The sequence below is a fragment of the Mirounga angustirostris genome, unplaced genomic scaffold (genome assembly GCF_029215605.1).
Source record: "Mirounga angustirostris isolate CCGP_5_RB_7025 unplaced genomic scaffold, mMirAng1.0.hap1 SCAF_6, whole genome shotgun sequence".
NCBI lineage: Eukaryota > Metazoa > Chordata > Mammalia > Carnivora > Phocidae > Mirounga > Mirounga angustirostris.
Genome location: NW_026991714.1, coordinates 46,269,361 through 46,287,085, shown reverse-complemented (window position 1 = coordinate 46,287,085; position 17,725 = coordinate 46,269,361). Strand labels below are relative to the sequence as shown.

Below are 17,725 nucleotides of genomic sequence, written 5' to 3'. Positions count from 1 at the left end.
ATAAGGACCAGTATTTGCAGGCCAGAGCTTTCTTCCAAACTCCAGTTACACTGAACTTCCCATTTCACCTCTCTGCTTGTATGCCCAAAAGACATCTCAAACTCATGTCCAAAACCGAACCCCCAATTTCCCTTTCACCATCCTGTTTCATCGATAGCCTTCACCATATCAGTTGATGGCTATTTTGTCCTTCCAGTTTTTAATGCCTTTTGTTCTCAGGCATCTGAGTCATCTGTACTCTTCTCTTTCTCATACTGCAGTGGCAATCTAGCTAGGAAATCCTAGCTTCAGAGTATATGCAGAATCCAGCCACTTCCCACCCCTTCTCTGTTAACATAATCTCTCCTCAGACTTCAAATCATCTTCCCAACAGGTCTTTCTGCTTCTACCCTTGCCTCTGCTCATTACAATGGTCAATGCAGTATTGCAAAAATGTAAGACAGATAACATTGATCCCAGGCTCAAAACCTGCAATGTATTCTAATTTTATTTAAAGTAAAAAGCAAAATTGTTATAATCTACAAGATGCTACATGATCTGGCCTTCATTTTCTTTTCTTTCTTCTTCTTCTTCTTTTTTTTTCCTTCTTTGCTTTTACTGGGCCCCTGTTCTTCCAATATATTAGGCATGTTCCCACCTTAAGTTCTTTCCTCTAGATATCTGAGAGAGGAACCCAGTTTTACCTGCCTATCATGCTTTTCCTCCAGATATTTGCTTGGCCAACTCACTTCCTTTAAGTTTTACTCAAATGTCCCCTTCCCAAAGGAGACTCACCCTGACTATCCTATTAAAAAATGTAACCGGTACCCATCCAAATTCTGATCGCTTTTACTCTGTTCTTTTATTTTTCATACTACTTATTTTCTTCTGATGTATTGTATACATTGTTTATTATTATTGTATACATTATTTATTATTATTTTTTTATTGTCTATCTCCCTCCTCTAGAAATAAACTGCATGAAGGCAAGGATCTTTGAGTTGTTACCTCATATATTACTACTGCATAAATCAGTGCTGGTCACATAGAAGGTATTCAATAAATATTTTTTGAATTAACGATTGAATGCTTCTGAGTACATTACTTTTCCTTCTCTTTAAAAAGTTTAAGAATATTTTTTTTTGCATTGAAACATTAAAGGGTTGCTTGGAAATGTAGCATAAAAATTGTAATCACTAATAGTAGATACAATCTAAATTTGGTTGGCTGCATACTTTTTTTTAAAGGGCAAACAGGAATAAATCATATTCTCTATAAAGGTCTCCCCACTTCCATATCACTCAGCTGTTCTTAAAATTCTCAGTTTATAACAATTTAAGCTTAAAATCAAGGATTTTATGGAAGTGAAGCACTTAAAAATCTGGATTGTACATACTATTCACAAGTAGATTTCTACTCATCATTTGAGTCCTTCGTCTAGTATTTATAAACTACTTTATTGTTATGTTTTTTAACATATCTGAGTCACTGTCCCACTAAAAGTCTAAACTCTTCTTGCTCATTTAATTCCTTCAGGTCTGTAAGTGTAATAGAGGGCCCAAATTCAACATTCCTGAGCCTGGGGGTAATCCCACTAAAGGTATTTACTAGCTTAAACAAACAAATTTATCCTTATCTTATCAATTCTAAAATTCATATTTTTAACTTTTAATATCCCTGAAACCTCGATGCAACTTAAAACTTGATGGCCTTCTCCAGTTTACTTAACTGTACTTTTTCTTTCTTAGTGGTACATAAAATAATGGCACATTTTACAACTGATTTGAATAAATATGATTTTTGTTGGCACATGTGGTTGAGTTAGGGCCCAGTGATACAGCCAATCACTAGGGTTATTTACATGATAATCCCAGGAGTCTGGCTAATGGCCAAAATTATACTACAAAGTGAATGTAATCAATTTTATTATTTTAATCTGTTCAAATTTAATTCCACAAAGATTTTGTAATGAAGTTTAGGTATTTTGAAGGGCAAGGAATAGGAATAAGATATGCACAAAAGCTCTGAAAGTGATTCACATTTATAATCATGTTTCATATTCGGGGCCAAGTATTGATATTTTCAAACCATATGGTAAATATTTTTAAAAGTCATGTAGTATGCATATATATAGATTCTTCTTCAAGTGGGCTACCACAAAAACTGAGATGCTTCTGATAGCTACTGTTCTGTAGACTGGGTAAGTACCACCTAAGACTATTAAAAAATCTTAGCCTGTGTAGATCCCTAAGACTTTAGTTTCCTTGTCAATGACTAGAAAGGGTTATTCAAAATCCTGAAAAGAACAGAAAAACTGCTTTTCATATCTGCTTAATAATGCATCAGACATGCTTCTATTTCCACTCTCCTAATCATTCCCATACATGGTTACATGCATGGAATATAACAGAGGTACTTAGAATTTTTCCCGATAAACAGATTTCCACAAAAATAAAATAATTTTAGAAGGAGGCCACTTATGAGTTCCTACCATCTGTTAAATATTATTCTTAGACCTGGGCCATAAAATGAAATATATGTGAAATTCATTTTTTGCCCTGAATTTATAAGAGTATTTTTCTTTCATTATTAAAGAACATATTTCCAGGCTAAGTTACTAAAAGTAAAAGGGTGAATTACCAATCTGGTTTAAAGTACCTATTCACATCTATTAAACTTACCACAACATTTTCCAGAGTAAGTTCTCCATAGGGTTCAATGGTATATTTTCCTAACAAGTTAGCTAAAAGAACATTGTCTTTTTTCCAGTTAATTGCTGGTGTGGGGATTCCATCAGCCATGCATGGAAGAATGGCTTGTGAATTCTCATTGACCGTGTAGTGTATTTCTGTACTTCGGATTCTAGGAGGTACTAAGAAAAGTTTAAAAAAGATAGTCATTCAGGATGTTCAATAATACCCTTATTCATACAGAATACTGACACACAAAAGACTCTTTTGAGGATAATTTTGCTGGAAATAGTAAAATAAAATGTATTAAGATATTGATTTGTTATCATGAAAGATGCCTATAGCAAGAACCTCAATGGATTTCAACTTGTTGAATATATTCACAATCAGTTTCTAAGCAAATGACATAGAACTAGATTAGAAATCCTTAGATTTTATTTGGCTTCCTAACTTTCTCTCTCTCTTTTTTTTTAAGATTTTTAAAATTTATTTATTTGACACAGCGAGAGAAAGCACAAGCAGGGAGAGCAGCAGGGAGAGGGAGAAGGAGAACCAGGCTCCCTACTGAGCAGGGACCCTGACGCAGGGCTTGATCCCAGGACCCTGGGATCATGACCTGAGCCGAAGGCAGAAACTTAACCAACTGAGCCACCCTTCCTAACTTTCTTTTACTTAAGTTTCTTATGCTTATTGCAGTGAAGTAAAACAAACAAACAAACTAGAGCAACAAAATCCAAAAATGCTTCTGTGGTTGTATAATCACTGGATTTTTATCACAGATATACTGTGAGAACAAACGGATAAAAGTCACCAGTTTAAAACACTGTAAAACACTCACCCCATATTGAATATCACAAAGTGTTATGGAAAAAAAAATTTATTGCAGTATTTCATGTGTTACAACAAATGCAAGTAAAACCAGGTCAAGACATTTAATTCAGCTTTTATACTGCTGCAGAATAAATTTTTATAGTGATTTCAGAACTCTATGCAAATACTTCCTATGCCTCAAATTTTTTTGGACTGGAATTTAGGCAATATAGAAAGATCAACTGACTATTTTAATATACTAACAAATACCTTAGTGGATTGGAACTAAGCTATTTACTTCTAAAGGAAAGGCTTGAAAAGCATTACGAATACTTGGCTCAAAAAGTAAAAATATACTCCCCTCCAAAAACTATGACTTTTGGAATTATTCAAACATACCAGTAAGAAGTAGATCAATTTTAATGACATTCTGAAAAGTGACAGGACAAAAGCTGTATTCAGCAAAAATTATTTTTTTATTATATAAGTAAATACATAAACCATATATGAATGATTATACACAGAAACATAGATATTAGGGAAAACACAAAAATCTATTTTGTTGAATGGTACACTGTAAATATTTGATTCATTTTTAACTAATTTATACTGTATTTTTATCATTTTCTTTATCTTTGGGATTGATATTTCAATTTTACTAGGGTGACAAAGTTGTAACATTAGTACATTTTCCTTCTTTTTCAAGATGAAAATTTTAAGGTTATGACTTTACATTTGATTTGAACTTTGGCCCACACATCATACATTTTGCTATGTAGTGTCATTATTTTTATTATTTTCTAAATAGTATGAAAATGAAAACATATTCTTTGACCTACTTGTTAACTAGAATGGTATTTTTAAATTTGCTTGGGGTTGGGGTTTTGGCATTAAAAGTTTATTACATGTTTCTAGCTTTATTGCATTGTGGGCAGGAATTGTGACCTTATTTTAAAATCTTATTAATGATTATTTTGTTGTTTAGTATATGGTTAATTTTGGTAAACTTTATACAAATTTGAGAAAGAAGAGTATTATTTATTTGAAGCTAAAGAACTAATGTGTATTGATTAATTCAATTATATGAACTAAAAGCAGGTATAAACCAGGGTAAGTATTTTAAAAACTCATAAATGGTGATTTAAAATTTGGGCTATTATTTCTTTATTCAATTAAAATTGTGTCTGCTTGAAATCATCACTTTAACTATGAAGCCATAGGAAATTCAAACATAACCGGAGGATAAAAAATGGCTTTCACAAATTTTGTAGAAAAGGAAAAAGCAGAGACTCATTACAAGAGTTACCTCTGAAAACAGTAGTTGGAAAGAGTTTAACTTACTTATTGTGTTTCTCACACTGATATTAATGGGTATTTTATATTTAAAATACACATTAACAATGAAAATATTACAATGCTCATCCTTAGATATTTTGTTAGTTGTCTGAATACAAAGAAAAAAAGATTTTTTTTCTGTTATAAAAATATACTTGTAAATATTTTGCTACTTTAAAATAATAAATCGAATAGATTCCCAACTCTCATTAGGTTCACACTGTATAATGTAGCTCATATGGAGATTAGTTTTGAGTGAAGATCATTTGTAAGTTGAGAAGTAAGCAGAATAGTCACAAAACACAAATGGATCCCATAAATGGGATCTATGGCCAGAGTATAAATACTAATACTCACAATATGAGGGGATTATTGGAAACACATTAGGTATTTTGGCTATCTTTATAAAATCTCTCTTTCTTTCTCACACGTACATAATCATAGCCTTACTTTTGCCCACACAAATAATCAGAGCCTACATATTAGAAGGGTAAGTATACCTACACACCACACACACACACATCCCACTTCGGATTGCTGGTTTTGCATGACTTTGGCTTTCATTATATTTTTTCTCAGTGGTCTTTTCTCTTTGCCATGGCAATGTAGCAGATTGAAATAATTAATGTTAAATAACCTACCATGGACAATGAGCTTGGTGCTCATGCTGCTTGATCCTGCCACGTTAGTTGCCATGCACGTGTACTGGCCGGCATCATCAGGTTGAGCAAATGCGATTTGCAGAGCCCCAGAGCTGAGGATGCGCTGGCGGATTGATTCCACAATTGCATGCCCATCTTTATGCCAGGTAATGTCAGGTGGTGGGAAGCCACCTGCCTCACACGGTAGGGAGATGGGTTTATCTAGAGCAGTAATATATTCCTCTGGATGGGGGCTAATGACTGGAGGAACTGAAAGATACAAAGTGTAAACTTCATCTTAAAAGCATAAATGTACCATGTACACACCACAGTATCACTCTACGGAAGTCACACAGGAAAGAAATGAAATCCTGACTTTACCATATTATCATCAAAGGATCACTATACTTTGTTTTCATTGGAAAAGAAAATTCTTTGAGCCATTTTCAGAACATTATTCTCTGCATAGTTAACAAATGTAAATGCTATTCAATTTTAAATGAGGACATAAACATATATTCCTGAGGTACTGCATGTCTAGAAAACTTAGGTTGTATCAACAGAGGCATTTTCTTTAACATACTGTATTATGTGATTCATTTCAGCTACTTAAACTTTCAGAATAGACCCCTTCAAGGTTTGGAAATTATTCAACTGCTCAGAGATACTTTTACTCAAGTGTTTCCTACAGTGCTTAGTGTCTCAAACACAGTGGCCATATTTAACACAGTATTGTTTGAATGACTAAGTAAATAAATGAATAGATCATGGAAAAGAATTATATATGTAAAACTCTTCCCACTTCTTCCGAAAGCTGTGGAAGGGCTTACGATAAGGCGTTCTCTTCCTATTGTTTCCAGTAGGTTGATTACCACTTAGGTATTGGCCTGGATATTTTATTGAGCTTCAAAGAAATATTAAATAATTATCAGAGAACAATCAAGGATGGACAAGGAACAACTGACCACAAGCACACGGGAAAGAAATGAGAGGATGATCCACTTGTGTCAATGCAAGTCCAGAGACAGTGACAAGGTGCAGAGGACAACAGTGACAGTAAAAATAATCCCTTTAAGTATGTGCCGGCAAAACCCACAAAAAACAAAAAAAACTACCACTCATTCAAAAAAGCTTAAGAGAGAAACAAGGCAAACGTTGTTTTCACATTGTTACCACACATGCAGACTGAGAAATGGAATCAGAAATGAGATCTCTGAGAGCTCCACTGATCCACGTAATGCCCTATGCATAGCAAGTCCTGGGGACCTAGAACTATCTGCCACGTCTTCAAAGGATATGGAGAAATGGTCAACCACATGGAGACCAAATTTTATTTTATTATTTATTTTTAAAGATTTTATTTATTTGAGAGAGAGAGAAAGCATGCACGCGTGCAAGAGTGGGGGGAGGGGGAGAGGGAGAAACAGACAAGGGGCTTGATCCCAGGACCCTGAGCTGAAGTCAGATGCTTAACTCACTGAGCCACCCAGGCACCCCGAGACCAAATTTTAAAGTACACTAATAGTGATGAGTAAAATAAAATCAACAAGTTGTGAAAAAAATATGAATAACCATGTTAAAATTACTTATATCAGCCAACATTATTTGGTTGGGTTTGTGCTTTCCATTACATACTGTATCTGCAAGGAGAGCGATTTGGTTCAGAATTTTCATGCCTTTAGAGTATGCAGTTATCTCTGGTTGCTTTTGGAATGTTGAAATGCCATTAATCATTTAATGTGTTTCTTTGTCCCAGAATTGCCCATACCAATAATTTTAATCAATTAGTGAAGGAAAAACCCCTCCTATATGGAAGTGTTCTTTCCATGACCTCCATGTTGCCAAAGCCAATGGATATTTATTGGTCCTTATCCAACTGATCTCTCACTTGCATTCAACAAATCGTCCACTCCCTTCTTCTTGAAACACTCTCCTCTCCTAGCCTCCATCCGGCTTTCCTCTAACATGTCTGCCTGCTCCTTTGTATTCTTCTCCAGCATCCTCTCTTTTCTCAGGCCTTTAAACAATGTAGAGTTCTGGGTCTTTGTCCTTAGCTCTTTTTCTGTCCAAATTCTGATCCAATCTTGTGGACTGAAATACACTGATTACTTCCAAATTTGTATCTTACACTATACCTCTCCCTTGAGCTCTGAATCCATATTCAACTCAATTTGGTATCTCCACTAGGATTTCTAATAGTTTCCCACATCTCATAGGATCAATCAGAAATTATGTTTTCTTTCCTCCAAAGCCAGTTCCTCCCCCTTGCACTATCATCCCCCCATGGCACTATCATCCACTCACTAGTTCAAGCCCAAAGCCCAGGAAACATCATTAATTCCTCTTTTTTCCTAACCTCCCAAATCTGATTTATCAGTCATCCTGGCAGTTACACCTCCAGAAGTATCTTAAATCCATCACTTTTTCCATTTACCCCTGCAACTTACACAGCCACTCTCACTTCCAGCCAGGTTGTAACACCCTGCCTAGAGGACCTGAATAGTTCCTCCAGCTCTAGTCTTGCTCCTTCTCTAAACCATTACCTACATAGCAGCAAACGAGATCTTCCTAAAACCAAATAAGCATCTTGGTTAAACCCTTAAAAGGTCTCCCACTGCATAGAGAAGAAAATATAACCTTTGTGTGGTCCTTCTGACGCTCCAAGCACTGGCCCACCTTCTTCTCTGATTTCCTTCACATTGTGCCAGCCTTCTTCTTCGCCACCACTCCCTACCACACTGCCATGCTTCTTTCCTTACTCTTTCCTGCCATGGGGCCACTGCATGTGCTGTCCTCTCTCCCTTGGATACTCTACCACTTTTGCATGGCTCATCCTAGCTTATCATTCAGGTCTCAGCCTAAATGGTACTCCTTTAGAGAAGCCTACTTCTTAAAGCCTACTTTAACCACTAATGTGAAGTGGTGCCCACATTTCCCCATTATTCCCCATCTCAGCCTTTTTTTCTGTGTAGCATATGTCAGAATTTATAATTATTTATTTGGTAGTTTAGTTTTTTTCCTTCTGTACACCATAAGGGAGGGTCATGTCTGTAATGTTCAATGTATTTCCACTTATTATTGCAATAAATATTTGTTGAGAAAATATTAACAATACAAAGAGATTTATAATACATAGTTAAGTAAGCTTTACTATAGTCAGTAATTTACCATAGGAAAATCACACTATAAGGAAATTCAAAATCAGCTAATGCAAATTCAGAAGCTCAGAATCTACTTCCAGGTCACAAAAACAATGCATGCAAGATATGAATATTATGTCAAGAAAATAACAGTTAAATGTGAAAAGACCCTGCTTTGTCTACAGAATAATTTTTTCCCATCAAGTTGGTTAACTGCAATTACATTTTTTGTTTTATGATTTTAAAAAATATATGATTTGTTTTTTAAGCGGATATTAGAATCTAGTGTTTCATAATGTATCCAATGTGGTATTATGGGGAGAAAGGTTTTAAAAGTTACCTTAAATATGTGCTACAATGAAATAGAATACCATATGGAAGTTCATAGAAATCCAAAATACCATGAGATGCCTCAGTTTTCTTACATAAACAATGACCAAAAAAACCCCAACCATTAAATTTTCTTCTTCATAAGGGTAAGAGAAAAAACACATTGTATAACGTAAACTAAGAATGTTGACAGCTATGGCAGCATGGTTATTTTAGATAGATGAACTTTGATATACATTGTTACAAGCATCTTTGCAATGAAGACCTAGAAATTTACTCTTTAGGTACCTTGAACATTTAATTTGATTTTGCCTAAGGCTGTACCAGCTGGATTCTGAGCCACGCACATGTAAGTACCAGCATCTTCTCTGACAGCTCTGGAGATCTGCAAGCCGCCACTGGGAAGAACTGCATGGCTTTTGCCTACATCGGTTATGAAAGCACAGTGGGAAGAATTTTTATTAATTTTTTTTTATTAAAAAAATCATACTGACTTCTGAATTATAAAACACTGATTTGCTGTAATTTTCTTGATAGAAACAGTGGTAGGTACCTGCAGTGATGACATTGATGCCTTCTTTTTGCCAAGTAATGAAAGGACTGGGTGTCCCTGTTGCTTCACATGGTAATAAAATGGGATTGTTCACAATGACATCTAGTTCACTTGGCTGAGGCTGAATGACTGGAGACTCTATAAGAACCAACAGAAAAAGTGATGGCACCAGTTGGTGGCAGAAACGTTTAAAAGTAGCCACGAGGTTAAACATGCCTGGATTCATATTCCACATTATTAGCGATTTGATTGTCCAGGGGAAAAGAGAATATTGGCCATATTACATTTTTTTTTGAGTCTTGCTACTGTAGGCAGTTTCCATTAGAAGAATTCCGTTAGAAGACTAGAAGCAGGGACAGATTATAGAAACTCAAGAAAAAAAATAATTTGGGGTTGTTCTGTGTGATTTTTCATTTGTATGTTTTTCTTAGTTTATTGAAAAATATCTGTCAGTCTTTCATATCCCCAAGGTATTTCTAGACAGTACATCCTTTCAAGAATAAACATGACTTGAAGAAAAAACAAGCTTTTAATGAGTTAAATGAGCTTCCATACCCTGGACATAAAGGGTCACGTGTCGATGTGCAGAACCAGCTGCGTTCCTGGCGACACAAGTGTATCTTCCAGCATGGTTTAACTCAGTGGCAAATATTTCAATGGCTCCTAAAAAGGAAAAAGTTTTTATGCATAGGGTGTCCATTTTTCTGCAACCATTTCTCTGGTTCAATAAACTATGTCTCTCTGATTTTGTGTCTTCATCCCCATAGCACAGTGGTGCTTGGCTTATACTCATACTTGTATCCCCTGAAGGGCCTAGCACAGTGCCTTTTAATCATTATTAATAGCTTTATTTAGGCAAAATTTACATGCCATAAAATTCACCCATTTAAATGTACAATTTTATGATTTTTAGTATCTTTACAGAGTTGTGCAACTCTTACAATCTAATTTTGAGGACATTTCTATTACCCTAAAAAGAAATCTCATTCCAAAAAAAAAAAAAAAGAAAAAGAAATCTCATTCCATTTACAGTCACTTCTCATTCCCAGCCCCAGCCCCAGCCCCAAGCAATTACTAATTTCTTCTTCTTCTTCGTATATTTGCCTTTTCTGAACATTTCATGCAAATGCAATCATACAGCTGTCCTTTGCGTCTGATTTCTTTCACTGTGAGCACAGTTTTTGAGTTTCATCTGTTGTAGCATGTGCCAATATTTTTGTTCCATTTTATTGATAAATAGAATTTCATTGTGTGGATTATCCACATTTTGTTTATTCTTTCATCAGTTGATGGACATTTGGATTGTTTCTACTTTCTCTATTGTGAATAATGCTGTATGAACATTTGCATACAAGTCTTTGTGTAGACATATGTTTTCATTTTTCTGGGTAGATGCCTAGGAATGGAGCTGCTGGGTCATATGGTAACTCTTGTTTAATATTTTGAGAAAGTTCCAAACTGTTCTCTCAACACAATACCTTGTGCTGAAGGGTAGTTAATTTCTATTTTATGATTTTAATTGTTACCAATCTATACACATTTCAGAGATAGCCAAAATACTTGGCTTTGAAAGCCAAGTTTTACCCTGAGAACAATCTTCCATCATTTCCCTTCTTTGAAAAAATGAACAAATTACCTTAGAACAACATGCACAAATGCAGAAAGCTCCAGGATGTTAGTTGCTACTTTAGTTTATCTCTAGTGTACCTTCCCAATACAAAACACCAATGTGAATTACCTATATTTTCATTTAGGTGAATTATTTTTTTCTCTTTCAATACATAAATTTTATAAATTATGGCTACTACCACTCTCAAAAATATCCATCCTAGCACTTACACTAGCCCTCCCTGCTCAGTTATAAAAACCTTGAAAACAAGAACCCTCCTAGTTTTATATTCTCAGAAACTCAGTGGAGTATATAACTTATTTTAGGCACTAAATCTTTGTTAAATGAATGGAGATTCTTGTTGGCTAATGAAAAGAGTGTGGTTCACTCAAAGGCAACCAGTGAATTTGTGAAGCTTCAGGGTTAGTAAATATGCACATAAAATCCAGTGATCATGCTCATTATATTCAGTTATTGTGATTTTGTTTCCAGATTTTTTTCTCTCCCTTTGCCGAGTTACCCTGCCCAACTGTATTTTTTTTCCAGATGCATAAGTCTAGGAATGAAAATGTATTTTATTTTTTTATTTTGGTGCAACAAAAGGCCTGGTAAGGCCACCCATTAATCATTAGTCTAATCTTAGGTGTGTAATTACTTAGCTCGGTCTTACCTGAGGACAGAATTCTATAACCGTCTCCCCTGGGAAGTAGTCTTATCCCATTTTTTGTCCAGTGAATTGAGGGAAATGGAACTCCTGAAGCAGTGCAGGTAATAACTGTTGGGGCACGTTTGGTTACTAGAAAGTCCGTAGGCTCATCAGCTATGGAAGGTGGGACTAAAACAATAACAACAATAAGAAAGTACACATTTCAAACCCTTACAGGTTTCCAAAGCCTTATCATACATCTTTCTCTTTCTACACAGAAAGTGAATGTTAGTAAGTGGAAAAGGAAGTCCTCTTGTGAAGTAGTGTGATAATGAAACATATCATTATAATAACTATTAATCCATGTACTAAGCCAGTTCTACCTTGGACAGTGAGATCCATGGTTCTCTTATCCTCCCCGGCATCATTTGTCACAGTGCACTCATAGGTTGCAGTGTCATCCACAGAAGGGGAAATAATTACTAGTGAACCTGAAGAAAGGAGCCTAGAAGAAAGATTTCAAAGCAATGATGTACTGTAGATCAGTTATCATAAATGCTGGTTCAACATGGCACTATGTTGTGAATTGAGGGAAATGGAATTCTTTCCTGGCAGCCACTCTGGAAAACTGTATGGAGGTTCCTCAAAAAGTTGAAAATAGAGCTACCATATGATCCAGCAATTGCACTACTGGGTATTTACCCCAAAGATACAAAAGTAGGGATCCGAAGGGGTACATGTACCCCGATGCTTATAGCAGCAATGTCCATGATAGCCAAACTGTGGAAAGAGCCAAGATGTCCATCGACAGATGAATGGATAAAGAAGAGGTGGTATATATATACAATGGAATATTATGCAGCCATCAAAAGGAATGAGATCTTGCCATTTGCAACGATGTGGATGGAACTGGAGGGTATTATGTTGAGTGAAATAAGTCAAACAGAGAAAGACATGTATCATATGATCTCACTGATATGAGGAATTCTTAATTGCAGGAAACAAACTGAGGGTTGCTGGAGTGGGGGGTAGGGTGGGAGGGATGGGGTGACTGGGTGATGGACACTGGGGAGGGTGTCTGCTCTGGTAAGCGCTGTGAATTGTGCAAGACTGTTGAATCTCAGATCTGTACCTCTGAAACAAATAATGCAATATATCTTAAGAAAAAAAAAAAGAAGAAGAAGAAGGTAGCGGGAGGGGAAGAATGAAGCGGGGGAAATCGGAGGGGTAGACGAACCATGAGAGACGATAGACTCTGAAAAACAAACTGAGGGTTCTAGAGGGGAGGGGGGTGGGAGGATGGGTTAGCCTGGTGGTGGGTATTGAGGGGGGCACATTCTGCATGGAGCACTGGGTGTTGTGCACAAACAATGAATCATGGAACACTTCATCTAAAACTAATGATGTAATGTATGGGGATTAACATAAGAATAAAATTTAAAAAAACAAAAACAAAAACAAAAACAAAACAAAAAAAAATGAGGAATTCCTCTGATACTTCAAGTATCAGACTATTTTTTTTTTTATATGGGCAATGGGTTAATAGAGCCTCAACTTGGGGATTTAGATGAAGCAATTGGGTAGAAGGGTTGTTTGAAGAGGGAATCTTGCATTTTCTGATTGCTTATATCAGGATCAACTGTGCTCTCCTAACTGAAATACAGAGAAATGAGCACACTGATGATAGCCGCTGTTTATGGAGCACTGAATACATTCTGGTACCTTCTCAACTGCTTCACATAAACTACCTCTAAATCTCACAATAACTTTACAGATTGGTATTTGATTATTTCCATCGACAGACGGGTAATTACAAGTTCGTCTGTCTTACGTGTTGCCCTAGTTCACATGTCTCCTTACATGTGTTGGACACTTTTGCGATGCATAGTACATATATCAATAAGTCTTTTCCCTAACTTTTAACCAATTCAAAACTAAAGTGATCTGGATCACTTCAAATGTTTAAGAGGTCTAGTAAATATACATACGTTATTCAAAGTAAATCTAAATAAAATATCTATTTTCTTATTTCAAGGTGTGCACTGATAGAATAAAAGTGATTGGATTCAATGGGAATACATTTGACATGCTTTTTTATTCGATGGTATTGCACACTTTCTACACAGTGTATATCTTCAAATCACTAGACTCCTAGTACCCAAAGATTAAAAGGGTGAGAAAGAGAGAAAAAACAGAATTTCAAGTGAAACACTCCTTGTTTCATATTTCCTAATGTATAAGAATTGATCATTTTCAAAGTAGATCTACAAGAACATTTGTTTTTAGTATTATGGCAATTCCTTTGACAAGATACCTATCTGTTAACTTAATTGAGATATAAGAAATGATGCTCATTTACAACATCAGAAATTCCTAGTAATTAAAAGGTTAGCTTTTAAAAAACATGTTTTTCCTCCCTGCACATGCTACCAAATACCTAAGTTGTATTTCAAGGTTCAGAATTTTATTTTTATTCTATAGCTAAAGGTGGTATTATTTTTACAGAATAGTTTTTCCCTTATACCAAAAATTTTCATTCTTTGTTTTTATAAAATTCCAAAAGGTGCTAAGAAAAATAAAGCAGAATAGGAATCTAATCTTGTAGATCTCTCTGATCGCCATCCACAGGGCTTATGGATAGAAAAATTGAACCCATAATTCAGAAAAAGCTTTTAGGTTGAAAAACTAATTCCACATTAAGAAAAATACATACTCTCTACATACTAGCTAATTCTTCATACTTTATATATATGCTGTTCCCATTGATAGAGATGAAATGTTAATTCTTTTTAAAATTATGTTTCTAAATAGTAGGTGGGATTTGTCAGTTAAATTATTACTTACCTGTATGAATTCTGATTTTGATCCACATTAAGAAGATGCCCATTTTTCCTCCACCTGATTGATGGTTTTGGAATCCCAGCAGCCTCACAAGCCAGAGTAGTTTGAACATTTACTGTTACAGTTATGTTGGTAGGACCCAGAGCAATGGATGGAGGAACTAAAACGAAGTCAGCAAATAAGAGGGAAACACATTCAGCAAATAGTATGCCATCTGAAGTATTTCTGCCAGACTGAAATTAATCACTGGTAACTTGCTCCATAGTTAAAACACAAGAAGACTCTGTGAACTTAGTGTTGTGATGGTGCTAGCCACAATGAGGAGAAAACACGGGTCTTAACTGTTCACAGTAGAGTGTGGTACCTTCACATAGCCCCGGATATCAAGGTCTTTATGATCTCATAGGTTTAGGCTATCAAAGAACACTTAACCCAAAGATTAGATGCTGTTCATATTTACCATGGACTTGTAAATCTATTCGCCTGCGGTCTGTTCCAGCAGCATTGGTAGCCATACACAAATATCGCCCAGTATCTGTGATGTGTGCTGATTGGATATGAAGGAATCCATTTTCCAAGATGGAGTATCTACAAGAAAGATCACAAGTGAAGTCCCTGGAATCAGTGTTTTCTGATTATTTACATTTTGACTGAGAGTATTCTACAAAACTTAGTTACATTTTTAGTCTTTTTCCTGCTATAGAAATTTGCAATACCCTTGGAGGAAAAAAAGGGATATTCCACAAAGGTGCATAGCAGATGAACTTGTGATCTTGGATGAATTATAATCATTATGTTTTGGCCATAAGCCTTAGGATTATGCTTTTAAAATAATATATTTTGATTCTCATATTAAGATGAAGAACTAATATTAAATATAACAAGACCAAAATAATGCACTGGAAAAGAAAATTTAGGGAATTATCCTTCAGTTCTTGCAGTATTTTTCATTCTTTTCCAGAACTTTTACCTTGCATGACTTGCAGATAGAACAGCACCATCCTTTCTCCATGTTATCCTTGGGGTTGGCACACCCTCAGCAAGGCATTCCAATACAGTTGACGTATTTAAGTGAATGATAAGACTCTGGGGGCCACTCTTTATGTTTGGAGGAACTGCACAAGAGATGCACATGGAAAACTTCATTCATATCAATAATATAGCCTGAACTAAGACTCTGAAGAGGTAATACAAGGTTAGCTTTGAGTCAAATGTATAGCTTTGTCTACAGCTAATTCAGGTTAGTATGAACAGAATTGGGGTTTAATTCCTAAAGTCTTACTCAAGATACTTAGTTTTTAAAAATAAAGCACAGATGGGGGAAGGAGGTTTTAAATCCCTGATATGGTGTGTGAAATCTGGCTTTGTAGGAGATGCTTGAATAAAAATCAGCTCTGGTCTGATGCAAATTAAAGATGATATTTCTTATTTCTCTTTGGCCAAATAATGGTCTGAGAATGTTAACACTGGAACAACTTCACTTTAAATAAGGAACAGAAAGTGGGCTGTTCTAATGAAAAGCACATCTGTGATTAATCATGCAAGTCTCAGAGCATGTATTTTATTAATCATTGAGTTCATATGGGAATAGAAAACTTGAATTTTAATTTTACTCTTAGAGATATTAGTTGTATGGGTCACCCAATATCATGTAAAATTTCATACATTAAAAAACCAAAGAGACTGTGATGGGGAAAAGTCTGTATTATCTTCCTAAATATTGACAAATTTTAATGTTTAGATTTTAGATTTGAGAGAATCACAGTCCTATGGCAGTCTCTGTCTAGTACATATATACTCAAACACCAACATGAATAAAGGTGAACTAAATAATGAACCACATGTCATCCAAAGCCTTAGTGTGCCTTTCTCAATGGTTCTGATCTGAATGACACAAAATGTCAGGATATGTTAATAACAACTGGACATGTATTATCCTCTAAGATCATGTATCTTTAATTATTTTTTTTTGAAATATGGTTTGAATATAGCCATAATACAAATACTACATGTTGTCTTTTTCAAAAAATAAGATAACCACAAGAATTCATTGAGTGTGCCCATAAGAAACAAAAAATGTTATCATTTCTTTGAATGCCCTTGGCTAAATTTTTAAAATGTCACAAACAATTATTAATTTTTCTTACCATTTACAGTGAGAATAAATCCTCTTGTAGTCCTTCCTGCAATGTTGCTGGCCACACAAGTATAATTGGCTGTATCACTTAGATCTGCATTATTAATTTGCAAGTATCTCCCTCCAGATAGGATTCGTACTCGAGGTGTTGCCTAGATTCAGCAAGTAAAATTTACCATTAAAATGTCAGGAAAAGAGAATAAAATACTACTTTATAACATCAAAAATAACTACAGTGAGCTGTGGATTGCCTGTCTTCTAGTATGCTTTCTCTGCTCCCCCTACCATTATTCTGGGATCAAAACCTCTCAGGAACTATTTCTATGAGTGTGCTTAAGGCAAAGGCACAATCAGTATTCCCAGTTCTCCTGGCCACAATGATCCGGATACTCAAGGATGAGCCAGTGACTCAAGCTGGGCCCCTGAGAGCCCTCTACAGGACTTTGTTGGAAGTGTTGGGGAATAAGACAGGCTATTTTTTTTACTGGTGTCTGGTAGTGAGGAGGACATAGCCTGGTGGCAGTCTGTCCATGTGTGGACAGCTCTAAATCTAAAACACAGCAAGCGGAGTTGCGATTCAGAGAAAAAAAACATAAATGCTTGGTTACATGAGGAGAACCTCTGGATCTAGTAATACCTAAAACCTAAGTTCACCAATCACTATAGGTAATAAATGCCTTTAAAAAAATTTAAGTTGGTTTGAGTTTGAATTCTGTCACTTACAATGGAAAGCTCCATGACTAATAAATTACCTTTGTTTATAGGAAATAATGATCCTTTAACATTTTAAAAATAAGTAAATAAATGATTTTAGTCTACAAATATTTGTTAAGCATTTATTTTGTGCCCAGGCATGGGACCAAGAATTTTGAAAATACAGAGACAATGAAACCTAACCTTTGCTATTAAGTCCAATTGGGAAAATAGATGTAAACAAGTAGTTTTGTACAAATTAAGATGCATGATGTTCATAATCATTAAAAAAATGCCAGGTAGCCATCAAAGACTGATATT

At 35.4% G+C, this 17,725-nt stretch overlaps 1 protein-coding gene across 2 annotated transcripts in view; it reads right to left on the bottom strand.

Moving 5' to 3' along the window:
* Nucleotides 1–17,725, bottom strand: part of HMCN1 (hemicentin 1) — a 482,205-nt gene that overhangs the window by 54,628 nt on the left and 409,852 nt on the right. For both annotated transcript variants that reach the window (XM_064594231.1, XM_064594232.1), the window contains exons 72-82: nt 16,722–16,863; nt 15,545–15,689; nt 15,035–15,162; nt 14,578–14,734; nt 12,117–12,238; nt 11,758–11,922; nt 10,034–10,141; nt 9,479–9,616; nt 9,214–9,348; nt 5,456–5,725; nt 2,661–2,851 (exon numbers count right to left, since the gene is read on the bottom strand). In XM_064594231.1, coding sequence (XP_064450301.1) covers nt 2,661–2,851; nt 5,456–5,725; nt 9,214–9,348; nt 9,479–9,616; nt 10,034–10,141; nt 11,758–11,922; nt 12,117–12,238; nt 14,578–14,734; nt 15,035–15,162; nt 15,545–15,689; nt 16,722–16,863 — 1,701 coding nt within the window. The remainder of the gene's footprint in view (nt 1–2,660; nt 2,852–5,455; nt 5,726–9,213; nt 9,349–9,478; nt 9,617–10,033; nt 10,142–11,757; nt 11,923–12,116; nt 12,239–14,577; nt 14,735–15,034; nt 15,163–15,544; nt 15,690–16,721; nt 16,864–17,725) is intronic.